Here is a 16,896-nt window from a genome sequence, read left to right as displayed (position 1 = left end):
TGGTCATGATCATCTGAGAGAAAGATATAAAACACAGAATAGGCATTACTGTCAGAGCGAGATATCAGGATTGATTGATTGTTAAACGTCCCTCTCGAGAATACTTCACTCATATGGCGATGTCACCATTGCCAGTGAAGGGATGCAAAATTTATGTCTATGCCCCACCTCACAAAGATTTTATTGAGTGTAATAAAGGCCCCACCTCACAAAGATTTTATTGAGTGTAATAAAGGCCCCACCTCACAAAGATTTTATTGAGTGTAATAAAGGCCCCACCTCACAAAGATTTTATTGAGTGTAATAAAGACCCCACCTCACAAAGATTTTATTGAGTGTGATAAAGGCCCCACCTCACAAAGATTTTATTGAGTGTAATAAAGGCCCCACCTCACAAAGATTTTATTGAGTGTAATAAAGGCCCCACCTCACAAAGATTTTATTGAGTGTAATAAAGGCCCCACCTCACCAAGATTTTATTGAGTGTGATAAAGGCCCCACCTCACAAAGATTTTATTGAGTGTAATAAAGGCCCCACCTCACCAAGATTTTATTGAGTGTGATACAGAACCTATCTCAGTAAGAATTTAATGTAGAACCTACCTCAGTAAGAATTTGATGTAGAACCTACCTCAGTAAGAATTTAATGTAGAACCTACCTCAGTAAGAATTTAATGTAGAACCTGCCTCAGTAAGAATTTGATGTAGAACCTACCTCAGTAAGAATTTAATGTAGAACCTACCTCAGTAAGAATTTGATGTAGAACCTACCTCAGTAAGAATTTAATGTAGAACCTGCCTCAGTAAGAATTTGATGTAGAACCTACCTCCGGAAGCTCACGTCCTCCAGCCATACAAAGAAATTCTAGGACATTGTCCACACAACCCGAGTCCGTCATCCCCTCCTCCACCACTGGATACAGCTTCTTTAGCTCGTCCCCATAAACTGCACTGTGCATGACACCCTCCCGAGCCCGCATCAGGTTTACATTTCCACGGAGAGTATTTATCTCCCCATTATGGGCCAGCATTCTGTAAATCAGCAAACAAGATGTCTCTAAGAATCTAGATCTACCATAAATCCAATTCTTATCTTTTTCTGGAGAAATTTTTTTTGGCATGTCCTATGAATTTGCAAAAAACTCTTTTTCAGAGAATTTGTGATCTATTGATGCATTTAAAAAAATTGTTGTACATGAACACATGAAGTCATTTGAGCCAAATTTCGTAACAACAACAAAATGTACTTAGCCGAATTTTCCAGATTTACTGGAACTTAGAGTGGTGAATCTATGCATGCATATAATTCCTAAATTAATAGACTGTAGTCCCTAATCTAAACACGTTCATACATCAGTGGTAACTCTCAAATTGTGAAAATTCTACCAAAACAATAAAACATTCAATACTGCAATAACTAGCAATTATGAAAATAACATTTGTCACAAATATCTTAGAAGATTATTCACATCCAACAATCTAATAATCTGTCTACATTGTCTCATAAAGACCTTTCATGAATTCTTTTTTCATCCTATGACTTCTGACCTTTTGGGATGTGACCTTTCCCAGCTGGGGAACGTGTTGGTGGAGAAGCGACTGTGGACGAGAGCGATGTGAGTTTCGTACTCGGGGTCCGCAAGATCTGGGAAATAATGCCATAACTGCTGTGGGTTCAGCTGACCCTGAAAGTAAAGAACACAAATGTAACCTTTTGAAGATCTTGATCCCCCAATAACATTAGTACTTTTCATCTGAAAGTGAAGAACACAACCTCTTGAGAGATCTTGATCCCCTGGTAACATTAGTACTATTCTCACAAAATCATTCTGGAGATTTAGGCCAACAACAGGACATGATAACAAACATTTTAGTTAGGGAAGATTTTTCATTTTCAAAAAGAGGATGGATACTTTGAATATCATTTCTAAGCTTTGTTGCTGAAATATCATCATAAAAATCTTCAGTTTGAATTGCATTTACTTCCAAAGAATATCATTAACTTAAAGACTTATGGATCATTCCGAAGTGCATGGACCCACTACTACTTCAAATGATGAATGACTTGATAAAGAGATGTTTCTACTTGTAAAGGAAATGTTTAGTGCTCAACCATGTTTCTAACTGTAAAACAATGTTCAGTGTGAATTCAGACTTTTGATCACAGACTTGTGTAAGAAAAAATTGTATATTCCATATTCAAGTCATATATGTCAAGTCACTTTGACCTTTACAAAATTACCTTGAGTGGCCTTAGTCTAAATGTCATTAGCACAATGAAAAATAAATGTTGAAATATTGTTGAAATGCGATTTCTTTTCACATTTAAGCCATATATTGAGTGAACCTTGAGTGACCTTTGATCAAAAGTCATTCACACAATGATGAAAAATTGTTGAAATATTATTGAAATGAAGTTTCTTTTGTACTAAAAGCAAATGTTCGGAGTAACCTTGACCTTTCCAAAATGGCATCGAGTAGCCTTTGTCCAAAAGTAATTTCCTATTACTTATTTGTGTGATATATGATCAATGTTTGTTCAAAAACTTTTGACTTTTAAATTTAAAAAAATTGAATTAAGAAACTTTTTTCTGTTCTGAGTGACCTTGACCTTTCCTAAATGACCTTGAGAAACCTTGGTCCAAAAGTCTTTGTGTTATGGAACATTTGTGATCAATTGTATCCATTTCTGATGAAAGGTTTAGGAGATATGACCTCTGACAAACAGATAGACAAAACGGTGGCTTATGCAATGTATTCTCCCCTAAAAAAATTTGGGAAGTCAATAAGCGTAACATGAACATATACATATCATTTGAATGGGCCAACGATAAGAAAACAAATGCATATGCACTTTATCAGTTCCTCTCTCATAAAATGTTAGTGCTGTCTAGCTGACCAAAAAAAAAAGCACACTCAGGGATTGTGCTGTCTCGTCTGTCTGTTTGTCTTTCTGTCAGATCTAAAAGCTTTAAATGAACTTTAATAATGAATGTGCATTTTCTATCCTTGTGTGTTGCATCACTTAGCATATATATATATATATCATCTGTATTGTCATCTCTGTTGACTAATGTGGTCTTTGTTCAAAGAGAATTAAAGGACTTTGTACTTAGAGTGATACGAAATCCTCACTGATGAAGACGTAAAATGCAGTCCAAGAACTTCACTGAATAGTGTTTTCTGAATATGCGATAATTAATTCACTCTGTGAGTCAACTCCAGGACCCTCTTTATGAGTAGAGAAGAAAACCATTAACACTTGGCTTTATAGCAACAACAAAAATACCTAACATACACTGTCTATAAATATATCATGAATGCTTTTTTATCAGATAACATTCTACCACTAATGAAATTTCTCTTTGGCTCATGCATGAACATCCAGACCTCTGTTCAATTCATTGGGTTTAAAAAGCAATAAAGATTTTAAAGTTCAGAGGAGCATTGCCATTTACCTTTTTTTTTGTGTGTGTGTGTGTGTTAGAAGACAGTGTATAATTGAACAATCACTTGTCCTCTTGGGCGCAGACATACAAAACCACTGTATAGACTGAACAGTACGAATTGCGATAAATTTCATTCATAAAATAAAGACAATTTTTAAAATGAACAGTTGAAGATAATAAACAGTGATCAATAATCCCATAAAATACTATAAAGAATACAAAATTAAAACAAGGGCAGACACGGACCGCTGGATATAACAACAGTCCACAACAATTCAAATAATAAAAGCTGCATGTTAAAAACATATATGCAGTCCACAATTAAAATGTTCAAATAAAACTTGGAGTGATAGAAAACAAATTGACATTGACGAGGACTGTTTTGTTAATGATGTTATATGTGCAATAAAGTACGCCTGGAGCTTCAAATATCTTGGTAATTAATGTCAACAGATGGATAGGGGAATACTTCTTTAATGCACATCAACATAATGCATTCTGCTTAACTGTGCATTTTCTGAACTCTGTAACACCAACCAAGCTTTACAGTTATGTTTGTCGTACTGCAATAAAATCTGTTTACTTTTTTCTGCACAGGTAAATTTACCTTTTTATGGTACAGGTAAGGGAAATCTGTTTACCTTTTCCCTTATAGTTCTTTTAAAATTGGCTATGAATATATATTTTGCAAACTAATTTGATCCGTTTTCTTTTTTTAATATCAAATATGGAGCGTCATCAAGGTCAAAAGGTGTATTGGCTCTTCCGTTTAAAGAAACCAAAGGGTCAGCAATATTTTAATACTTAAATCGAGTTTATATTTCTAAAAAAAAAATCTAAAACTTTTTAAATATAAACAATAAAATTTCTTTCTTTGTTGCTTAATCGGGTGATTTTTTTTTCTGCAATGCTTGTTATCTTTATCACCTGATGATAGAACAACAAACAAAGCATTTTATTGTATATAAATACCATACATCTATATCACTACAGTGTCTATAACGTGAAACATATGTTCACCACATGCATACTACTAGCAATATTCCATGGTAATATTAGCTTCATTCTAGCAACTTTCATTTTTATGATAAGTTAAGTGTATGTTTTCTCATATACTATGGCAATTCCAGAATAAAATGACTTGAAATGGAAGAAATATTGCAGTCGTCCCTCTCTGCAAGATCAGCATAACATCTCAGCACTTCTCTCGTCAGTGCAGTAATTTGTTTACATAGTGTTAAACTAATGAAAGCCGAGTTTCCTGTGTGATACATTGGAGGTCTATAGCTTTACAAACAATGCCACATGTCCCACCTTGCCTGACAGAATGTTGCCTTGACTTCCTGCTAAAACACTCAATCAATAATTTGTATACACACCAGGGTGTTTAGTGTCCTGTTATTTCTGTACAATATGGTATCCAATACTTCTGTTGTGTATTCATTATCTATCTAACCAGGCAAACAATAAACAGGTGCACAATGATGGACAACTAAAAAAACTCCAAGCGGAAAACAGATCGATTCTCAATCATCAAATTTTAAAGAAATTAAAAAATGGGGTTTTTTTCTTTATTCAATTTGACAATATCTGTACTGTGTACATATAAAATGTTGAATGAACAAACGACATTTTCAGTCGGCACAGGAACAACAAAAATACATTTTACTGATTTTCTGTGTTACACTACTCAAGTGAAATCAAACCCTTGAACATGTAACACGTCTGTCTAAATTTATAATAACGAACAAGAGCTCTGCAAGACGGGGTATATTCCCTTGCAATGAATGTCTATAAGCTTTTCTATAAAGTCCTAACTGTTGTGATCTTGACCTTTTGATCCTAAATCAATAGGGTTCCTCCTCTCTTAATAAAGCTATATGTAAAGTATCAAATAAATCGAACATAAAACGTAGCCTATAGAATGTACACAAGCTTTTTCTAAGAAGTACTGTAACGACCTTGGAACTTTGACCCCCCAAAATAGAAAAATAAAAAGAATTCTTCCTCTCTCGATAACAAAACCACGAAAATCAAGCAAAAAATATGGCCTTTGTACAGTGTCTAAGAACTCAAGTGTTACACACACATACTCACCTACACACAAATAGGCCCGTTATTATGTCCCCTCTCACAATCAATAACTTCATTTTAAAGCTTAAATAGTTGTTCTTTTTTTCCCCCTTTCTGAACTGCCTTGTAAACAATTACCTCACCCCCCCCCCCCCCTTTCTGAACTGCCTTGTAAATAGTTGTTCGTTTTTTCCCCTTTCTGAACTGCTTTGTAAATATAGTTGTTGATTTATTTCCTCTTCCGAACTGCCTTGTAAACCGTTATCTCAACTCAAGAAAGTTCTATTGCTATATAAACAAAATAATATACTTTCTTTGTATTTTGAGTATGCATTTTTTCCAACAATATTCTCTGGAGCAAGTTGATTCAACTTTAAAAGTGCATTCCTCTAAAAAATTTGAAAAGGATATTCTCACTAACACTTTGAAATTCACACTTTGGGTTGAAACAAGGCATACATTTCCCACAGGGCATAAATAATCTTTGCACATTAGATGACCTTCACATGAGAAATATATACACACAAATTCAAAGCCTTGTCTCTCAGTTTCAAAAGGTGTGTCAGATGGATAGATGGACAATCTACTAAAGGTGTGTCAGATGGACAATCTACTAAAGGTGTGTCAGATGTAGAGATGGACAATCTACTAAAGGTGTGTCAGATGGATAGATGGACAATCTACTAAAGATGTGTCAGATGGATAGATGGACAATCTACTAAAGGTGTGTCAGATGGACAATCTACTAAAGGTGTGTCAGATGTAGAGATGGACAATCTACTAAAGGTGTGTCAGATGGATAGATGGACAATCTACTAAAGGTGTGTCAGATGGATAGATGGACAATCTACTAAAGGTGTGTCAGATGGAGAGATGGACAATCTACTAAAGATGTGTCAGATGGACAATCTACTAAAGGTGTGTCAGTTGGACAATCTACTAAAGGTGTGTCAGATGGACTATCTACAAAAGGTGTGTCAGATGGAGAGATGGATGATCTACTAAAGGTGTGTCAGATGGAGAGATGGACAATCTACTAAAAGTATGCCAGATGGACAATCTACAAAAGATGTGTCAGATGGAGAGATGGACGATCTACTAAAGGTGTGTCAGATTGGCAATCTACTAAAGGTGTGTCAGATGGACAATCTACTAAAGGTGTGTCAGATAGAGGGATAGAAAATCTACTGAAGGTGTGTCAGATGTAGAGATGGACAATCTACTGAAGGTGTGTCAGATGTAGAGATGGACTATCTACTAAAGGTGTGTCTGATGGACAATCTACTAAAGGTGTGTCAGATGGACAATCTACTAAAGGTGTGTCAGATGGACTATCTACTAAAGGTGTGTCAGAGGGGAAATCTACACTGCGATCCACAAAACTAATCCATACAGATCAAGGCAAATAAATACCGGGTCACACATAAAAAACAAATATTTCAATGTCTTGTTTGTATGAGCTACTAAAAATCATATGCATAACAGTTTCAGTGGACAAGATTGCATAACACAATACACACAACTTCTACATTATAGTTTCTGTGGATAAGACTGGTTAATACAATACCCACTTTGTAGACCAGTCTCTGTGGATAAGATTGTGTAATGCAATACTCACTTTGTAGACCACAGTCTCAGTGGATAAGATTGTGTAATACAATACCCACTTTGTAGACCACAGTCTCAGTGGATAAGATTGTGTAATGCAATACTCACTTTGTAAACCACAGTCTCGGTGGATAAGATTGTGTAAGGGCTATTCCAGAAATAAATACATGGGGGGGTCGGGAGGCACCTTTTGTATATACCAAGCACCCATAAAAAAAAAATAAAAAATTACCCCATGACCCATCAAATTGATAAACTCATTTTACAATGACCCATCTAATTAAAAAAAACCTAACCAGACCCACAACAAAAATATTTTTAAAAATGAAAACGGTACAAATCTTGCGAGGTTTTCGGGACAAACATTCTAGTAGTCAATGACGTGGTAATGCCTGTGCGACATTGTATCACAGTAGTTCTGAAGAAACGATGTCACATCAACAATCAAAGGCATCTATGGCGGGAATGTTGGAAATATTGGGAGTCCAAACGATGCTATTATCATGAAATGGGTATGGATATGTTTTTCCACGAATCGTTCGTCTTCTAATGGAGGCCTCTATATCACTATCACACTGACTGATAAATATAACGCATCGGTACCCTCACATAAATCAACCAAGGTGTGCCTATTTTTATTAGAAAACGGAATACCTGTTGATTTCAAAATATTCCCAAGATCAATGCACTGTAAACTGTAATAATCTACAGAGTTCGCCGCCATCACGTCCCAAGGGACCCTACTAAACGCGCCTCTAATTTGAAGAGTGCCGTAATGGAAATAGAAAGTTATGCGCTACAAAGAGCGACAACTCGAATAGTTCTATGTTACTTCCGATTTCGAAAGCACGTTTTCAATTTTCCCTCCGACGTTTTGTAACCAACACGACAAGAGTGACAATAAAAATATTCTGAAAACTCAACACCCATGTGGCACAAAATTAAAAAAAAAAAAAAAAATAGAAACTACCCACTACCCATAATAAAAAAAATTTTAACACTCCAACCACGGACCAAATAAAATATGAAAAAATACGACCACCCACACAAAAAAATATCGTTTGCCGCCCGACCCCCTCATTTGATCATTTCTGGAACAGCCCTAATACAATACTCACTTTGTAAACCACAGTCTCGGTGGATAAGATTGTGTAATACAATACTCACTTTGTAAACCAGTCTCAGTGGATAAGATTGTGTAATACAATACCCACTTTGTAGACCACAGTCTCAGTGGATAAGATTGTGTAATACAATACCCACTTTGTAGACCACAGTCTCAGTGGATAAGATTGTGTAATGCAATACTCACTTTGTAAACCACAGTCTCGGTGGATAAGATTGTGTAATACAATACCCACTTTGTAGACCACAGTCTCGGTGGATAAGATTGTGTAATACAATACCCACTTTGTAGACCACAGTCTCAGTGGATAAGATTGTGTAATGCAATACTCACTTTGTAGACCACAGTCTCAGTGGATAAGATTGTGTAATGCAATACTCACTTTGTAGACCACAGTCTCGGTGGATAAGGTACAGATGTAGTAGCGGAGATTTTCTTTGGGGATGTTGTGAGAACTGAACTTCCTCAACAGGTATACCTAAAGATAAAACATTATTTCATCAATAATTAAACAGCTGTTGACCAGAATCATATTACAATACTCTGTCATTAGAATACACTATACCTACAGTAATCAGTGGTTGTTTTCCTTATATAACTGGTACCGATAAACGGTATCATTCCCAATGCCAAAAACCATAGATTTTTCCCAATTTGAGACATATAGAATATCACACTCTAATGTTGATCTCGGACCTGGGATTGGCCCCGAGATCACTCGAGGGGCAATCCCAGGTCCGAGATCAACATTAGAGTGTGATATTGTTTATATCATATACCTAAAACACAACAAGTTGATAAACATTTTTTTAAAAATTGGGGGAGGGGGGGGGGGGGGGGGATTGACCCAAACATAAATACATGGTATACTATACAACGATATTTGACTATTTTATTCCTTCGGTGAGTTTACTTTAATGGTTATGTTTCCAGTACTATTGGCATTGTGAAACATGCTAAAGTCTGGGTTTTGTAGCTTTATTCCACTGCTGGTCACAATTGGATGATTAATCATGGACATCCCCTCATGTGGTCTAGAATCTGGACGTTTCAATTAACTGAACTGCTTGGCTGAGAAACTCGTCATATCTATCGCTGTGCTGTTCATGTACATGTATATACTATTAAGCAGCTCCTAGGGGCCTGCTAATGAATACTAAAATTGGAAATAAGTGAATTATTTTTATTTCTTTTTTCGGATTTACCAAACTCGCCCGTTTTCATTATTTCATATAATTTGTAAGAGTTGTAGAACTTTGTTTACGTGGCGTCATCGTATGAACGGGAATGTTTACAGATATGATGCTGCTATTTATTTGCTTAGGGAATATGTTACCTTATACTGAAGTAAGTTTTTTTTTTTTACCGTTTCCCATATGTTTAGCATCTATAAGTCGTTGAAAAACGTTGGAAGATATTGGTTCTGCTTTTCTCGTTTTATTGCCAAGTCCTCGGGATTTTAGATTTCAGAAATCGTTTTAAAGCAGTTTTCTACATCAAAATTACCGTAAATTAACATTTTGATCTCCATTAGGACCGGGAATTTCTAATAATGCTTTAGTATCACCCTCCATAATCCTCCTACTGTTTTCTGTCGCCTAGAACGTTGATTGTTTTTAAATGAAGTTAAACGTGTTATTGTTCTAAATAAACAATTGTTACTTGGGTTACCCCCCTTTGCTTAGATACACGCTACAATTTAGCGCTGTTTTTGAAAACGTTTTTATTTAATTTTTCTGCTTAAATTAAATTTTGTCGTGGAAGAAAGTATTATATTTGAAAAAAATTGTGTCTAACATCATTTTTTCATGTAGTTATGTTAGATTTCAAAAGATTAAAGAAGAAATAGCCATTTGAAATTTGAGGGCGAGACAGCCCCTTGACAACGGGCCGAGACAGAGATATCTCGGCCCTTAGGGCGAGACAGCCCTACCTACTTGCAGCTGTCTCACCCTAGCCAAGATAGGTGTATCAGGGCTGATACACTACTAGGTATATGATATTATAAATTCCCAATTCAATTGCCGAAAAATAGACATCTGTCATCGTAATTTACTTAGTCCTAAACATTATACGAGTTAACTAAAATGTTTACTTCCGGTATTAAATCGAAACATGGTAGTGCCCGTGTTGTAGAGCTACGGTTATCTTAAAATGAGCCTACAACGATTCTTTATGTCTCACAACAGGAAATATTACCATAGAGATGAATACCTCTTGTTTTGTTCTTTTTTTCCTTTTCTTTTAGTTGAAATCATTTGCAGATACATTGGTAGAAAATTCCCAATTTGACTGTTCGATTTTGACAATATTTTTCCCAATCGAATCAGTACGGGTACCAGTACAGTGGGTAGGAAAAAATTGCTGGTAATGTTTATACACCTAGTGGTACCAGATACTTGGAAATTTATTTGTTTACCTCGCTAATGATAATGAATATATGCAGATGATTCTTTTCCATCAGAAACAAAAGACGAGATATCTTCCAGTTTTTGATTAGACTTTTCATCAGTTATTCAGTTCCCTCACATCACAAACCATTAAGGAGGTATGCTACACCAGAGAAATCTGATGTGGATGAAAAGTGGAGGACATGTACAACAATATTTTGAAACTGAAAATTTTTTAATTTACTTTATCTAGCCAAAAAAAATGCAGTTTTAGTAGATAGTTATTGGGGGGGGGGGGGGGGATCTAAAACTCCTGTCATATTCAAACCTGCTATCTACAGTTCACCGGACGACGTGCTTACCAACTGAGCAACTCAGCAAGGTAATGAACTTAGAAAGGAATAGACAAAATATTGCTGATATTTATATTTTTATTCATGCTTTAAAAGGAAGTCAGCCATTATGATGCTGTAGAGTACCCCCTTAATTAAATTCTTTTTTAAACCGAATTTTCCTTACCTGGCGTTGAAATTTCTCCTTGTTGCCACTTCCTGTCACAAACACCTATGAAAAAAAATCCCTTGCTATAGTTCAATCCTCAATGTGTGCAAAGAGTTCTCTAACTTTATACCTTGAGTGCTATCATTATCAAATAATACATTACACACTCATCAAAAAACATGATACAGGTAAAAATTTTATAACATAAAATTATGACTGATAATTAATATGTGCTTGTACAATTTCCAAACCGATCTGATACCAGTACAGTTCACTTAAATCCATATATATAAGTCTGTTTACTCATGCAGATGTCTGACAAAGTTTTATACATACAAAAAAAACACAGCACATTTCTTTTTCTGCGTATAGCATTATCATAAATAACGTATTCACAGATTCATAAATATCTAAACATCATGAAATTAACATCAGCAATGAAGAGTCGACCACAATACAACACTGAGGATCCATCAAGGTATTTCATTGTATTTTCATTCTGAAGTACGTAAATCTTGCCTTACAAAAGTTTCAATCTGTACGTAGCTCTACAGTCCCTTCCGACATCCCCCCCCCTCCCCCCGTTACCTTTTCCTGTGACACCTACTGACGTCCCTTCCGACCCCCCCCCCCCCCTCCAACCATTACCTTTTCCTGTGACATCTACTGACTAGGAATAGAATGATATGTCCACTTCTAACACTACTTTGTCACAGTCCAGAGCTAGGATATTCTAATTACATCTTAAAGATCAATTTTGTTGTTGAAAGAAGTATGCTAATCAAAAATATAAATGGGCAATTTTCTTGAACTCTGAAATCACTAAATGTTAGGCATGAAAATATTTGGTTACTATGAACTATCAGTAGTTTCAGAGAGGACAAAACAGCTCTTCGAGTTTCAGTTAAATATACACGTCTGTCATTTGTATGAATATGGGCAGTGTTGGCGATCAAATAAAGATTTCAGTCAATATCAATCAAGACTTTTTTTTTGTGTATTTGTTGTTACAGTTTTATGTCTTATCTAAGAATCTTTCACATTCATTGAAACATCACCCACTGAGGATGAAGTGCCACAAATTTAAACCTTTAAGTATTGCACTGAAAGCTGTACCAGCAATGATCAAGGATCGATTGGCTCTCGTGCATCAACGTGATACAGGACCTCAATTTTCAAAGTCTTGTTCCAAAAAACTGTACCTTTCATTTATAGGGCAGTGTAAAAAAAAATTCATTATCTATTCTAAATTTTAAATGTTAAAGGTTTAATAATGCCATTACGGATAGGATCCAAAAACCTTCAATATTTCCCATGTACTGAAAACTGGTTTTAATCACAGGTCTGATTATTACACAAAAGAATCATGCCTTTGTTATCCTGTGTCAGTGTTGCATTGTGGGTACGACTCTGACAACTAAAGAGGAATAAGAACAGATGTTTCACCAACCAACCTAAGGCAACCGATCGAATTGAGGCCGGACAAATGGCTCAATTCTCAGGCCCGCTAACGACTTCGCTAGCCGACTTCATCAAAGGGAAGCAACCCTGGAAAAACAGGATATGTGAACCAGCCAACAGCCAGCTGGTCCCACACACAGACAAAATTATGTCCTTGAAACTTAGATTTACCTGGACACAAAACCATTTTGAATGAGGCATTATGGGAACTATATTTCTTTTGCCTAGAATATAAACATTGGTTAAAGCATGGCATGACTTATGCTTTTGTTACAACTTATTGGTAGATAAATGTATAATTTTTTTCTATATCAATGAGTGGGATAAACATAGTAAAACATCGCAAAAGAAGGTATTAAGAAACATTCATGTGATAAACTAAAATATTCAAGAATTCACAGTCTTGTATATAATTGGAATATTCCTAATTTTCTGTGTGTTCGTGTGTATGTGTGATGGTAAAACTAAAGTTTGAAACCAAAGCTTTGTACTCTGTGACTAGGTAACTGTTAAAGTACTGTATAACAGACTCGAGCTCATACCAACAACACAGACAAGTACACAGAACAGACACCTCTGACGCGTCTGACCAAAGCAATCTATGCTTTTTGATGAATACCAGCATATCTCACTAAATCATTTTGTCAGGAAATTGATTCTTTGTTTGCTCAAGGAAAACTAATCGATCGATTCAGTAGCCATTAAGAGCTACAAAAAGAAGATAATTGTATGTACTAGATAAAGCAACAGTTGAACTGACTAGTGATTGAATTGTAATATACATTAAATTCCTATAAAATGTTAACTAGTTTCTATATTTCTCATTATTTACTTTCTTTTTTGCTGGAGAGATCTGATTTAGATGCAGTGTCATGTTTATCAGAGAGAAATTCTATCTGTGATCTTAGTTTTAGGATATCAACATCCAACCCATGATTGTATGAATTACAGTTTTATTTTCCTCACTGATCAATCATCATGAATTGCCACTGTAGTCTAGCAAGTATATGTCAACCAACATAGTAACTTACATATACCTCCCGACTGCATTTTTTTCTCCTCAAGTTACAATATTCTAAAAATGTTACTTTCTTTTAATGATCGAGAACAAAAATTGGACCATGAACCAGATTTCCAAACTCTACAGCCATAAAGTAAATTTATATTTTGGTACCAAACTATTTTGCTGTACGTCTCAACACTGACATCAGATCATAGGAGTCTACTGGTATTTGAATTCAACAATACAAATTCTTTAAAAAAAAAAAGTCCCAAATTCTCAAATTCAGCCAAAGTGTGTACGTGTCTGTGTTGCTGTTAACATATCCTGTCTAATAAAATGGGATACAGATGTTGTTTGCTGATTATTAACGCTATGAAATCAATTATAATATTGTCAGGTAAATATCTTTAGAACATTTCCACCCAGAGGATCTAATTAATTTACCTGTAATATGGCTGGTTCTGTTGTCATAGCAACCCGTCCTATCTGTGTACTGTCCACTGGTACACTCCTCCAGGCAAACACCTGCTCAGCAAAAAATAAACGGACATCTTTAATTTCTAATAATAATATCAATCTACCCTAGACATATAGGACAGGTTAAACTTATTAAAAAAAAAAGTAGATTAATTTTTGTGAATTTCTTCACAACCATACATTGGCCCTTTTTTGGAATTTATTTTTAATATATACCATTATTCTTTAACAGCAAAATTATAAAATGACATCACTAAAGTGTGAATTTATTTTGAAGCCATAAGAATAATAAAACATGGTAGATATACATGTAGTGAGTAGATTAAGATCTAGCTTCATTTTTAGTAAGACTTTGGATTTTATATTGAGAGCAGATCCAGATGTACTGTTGAATTTGGGGTTTAGAAATGTTAGCAGGACTGAAAATATACTAGAACCTTGTCAAGAAACAATAGTGTAGAAATTAAAAAATATACAATAGAAAAAAAAACCACTGTGAAAAAAACCCACTGTGACATCACATACTTTAAACAGCCAGTGATGCTTCTTAACCACCAGGTTAACCCAATCAGAATGCAACATCTTATAGACAGGCAAAACAACATTCCTAACCAAGACAATATGAGGAATTTTTCCCCTTTAGAATAGATAAGTATAGATAAGATAAGTTTATTCCAATTTTGGGCCCAGAGGGCATAACAGTAAGACATTTTACAAAGAAGGAAATTCAAAAAAGAAAGTTTACAACATTAACTACAGGTTACATAGACTGCAAACTGTATGTGGATGCAGCATGTTGGGGAAACAAGTACATACATATATGAATTGCTAATCATGTATATATACAAGTAGATGGACAGTATCAGTATTATACCAATATATGAATAATAAACTATAATGATTTTTGCAGTTTTAAAGCATCACTTCTTTTTCTGAAAGTTTGCACTAAACATTCACTCAATTTGACAATTACTGGTTTGTCTTCATTAATCATCAACCAAGTAAATTTGTCCTTATTTGTTAGATAGATAAAATTTTTGTTGAGCTTGTATATACCATTAAAAAATCAAGGGACCCCTTACTAAGCCACATGAAAAAGTTTTGAAATACTAACACAAGTTTGACAGACTTTTCTTTCCTGATTTGTTCTTTGTTTATTTACATATCACCTCACAATTGAGCAGCATCGATGTGACTTTTTTCCAATGAAACATGGTGCGCATTTGTGCGATTAGCTGGATGTTCAACCAATCCTAATGTAACCATAACAACTAACAAACAGCCTACCTTGAGGTGGAAGTCCTCTGCCATCTGCGTGAAAACGACCTTGACCTTCTCCATTTCATCTCTGTCCACAAACAACATACCAGTGGCATACTTCCCTGGCTCCGGAAGATCAAGTCCTTGATCCGCCCTGATAAACATGATAAAGATAACCGTGATTGATGAAATCAGGTATAAAGAAAACCATGATTGATGAAATCAAGTATAAAGATAACCGTGATAGATGAAATCAGGTATAAAGATAACCGTGATTGATGAAATCAGGTATAAAGATAACAGTGACTGATGAAATCGGGTATAAGGATAATTGTGATTGATGAAATCAGGTATAAAGATAACCATGATTGATGAAATCGGGTATAAAGATAACCGTGATTGATGAAATTGGGTATAAAGATAACCGTGATTGATGAAATCGGGTATAAAGATAACCATGATTGATGAAATCGGGTATAAAGATAACCGTGATTGATGAAATCAGGTATAAAGATAACCGTGATTGATGAAATCAGGTATAATTCAACAATGCAATCCTGCAACAACCATTATCATTCTAAAAGCCATAAAAAAGGATGGCATATTCCTTGGATAAAATGTGTGTGCATGTTGCTAAATTTTGTACAAGATTGAAAGGACACCTCTAATTCAAAGGACAGAAAAGGGACACTACTCTCAGTTTAATTCATTCTAATGGCATGTAATGATATATTCCCAGTAATTTTGACTAAAACAAGATGTCAAAAGCATCTAACTAACAACTGTAGAATAAACAAGGAATGTTTGTAAAACAGAAGGAATCCCCTAAATAAGAGCTTTCCATCACATTAAATAATCCCACCTAGCTGAGTGGTCCTCTTCTCCACTACTATACAGTAAAACACGGTTACAGTGAACACCTATTTATTTGTGAAAAGTGATTTTCACTCCCTTTAATTTCAAATCATATATAACAAACTTGTTGTGTATATAACAAAACATGTTTATAACGAATGAAAATTGTTTGTCCCCAGAACTTCAATATAAGCATTACTGTAGTGTGCCCAGTGTTGATTGATTGATTAAATATTGTGTAACGTCTCTCTCGAGAATCTTTCACCCATATGGAGACGTCACCACTGACGGTGAAGGGCTGCAAAATTTAGGCCTATGCTTGGCACTTATGGCCATTGAGCAGGGAGGGATCGTTATCGTGTCACACCTGCTGTGACACGGGACCTTGGTTTTAACGGTCTCATCCAAAGGACCGCCCCATTTAGTCGCCTTCTACGACAACAAGGGGTACTGAGGACCTATTCTAACCCGGATCCCCACGGAATCTCAGTGTTGAGCATATTCCACAATACATGTATTACACAAAATATGCTGAAAAAAGGAGGCAATGCATTGGAAGATGTAGGTAGTGACCTTGACTTTGACCACAATGACCTGCTGAGTGGGGGGAGGGGGCTACTACTACTAATAAGAAAGAAATCCAGAAGGTAATGCATTCTTCAGTCATCTGGTGCATAAGATCAACTAATGTAA

General features: G+C 35.4%; 1 protein-coding gene across 3 annotated transcripts in view; it reads right to left on the bottom strand.

The window, feature by feature from the left end:
* The window catches only part of LOC125673905 (uncharacterized), a 57,697-nt gene that overhangs the window by 29,413 nt on the left and 11,388 nt on the right, over positions 1–16,896 (bottom strand). For 2 of the 3 annotated variants that reach the window (XM_048910830.2, XM_056159264.1), the window contains 6 exons: positions 15,376–15,502; positions 14,056–14,136; positions 11,166–11,210; positions 8,639–8,734; positions 1,549–1,685; positions 828–1,032 (listed from right to left, as the gene is read on the bottom strand). In XM_048910830.2, coding sequence (XP_048766787.2) covers positions 828–1,032; positions 1,549–1,685; positions 8,639–8,734; positions 11,166–11,210; positions 14,056–14,136; positions 15,376–15,502 — 691 coding nt within the window. Of the gene's footprint in view, positions 1–827; positions 1,033–1,548; positions 1,686–8,638; positions 8,735–11,165; positions 11,211–12,779; positions 14,137–15,375; positions 15,503–16,896 lie in introns of those variants that run through there. The other variant, XM_056159265.1, reaches the window with a different exon arrangement.

The sequence above is a fragment of the Ostrea edulis genome, chromosome 3, assembly GCF_947568905.1.
Source record: "Ostrea edulis chromosome 3, xbOstEdul1.1, whole genome shotgun sequence".
In the NCBI taxonomy this organism is placed as follows: domain Eukaryota; kingdom Metazoa; phylum Mollusca; class Bivalvia; order Ostreida; family Ostreidae; genus Ostrea; species Ostrea edulis.
The sequence above is the reverse complement of the archived record's forward strand: the minus strand, read 5'-3'. Positions and strand labels throughout refer to the sequence as shown.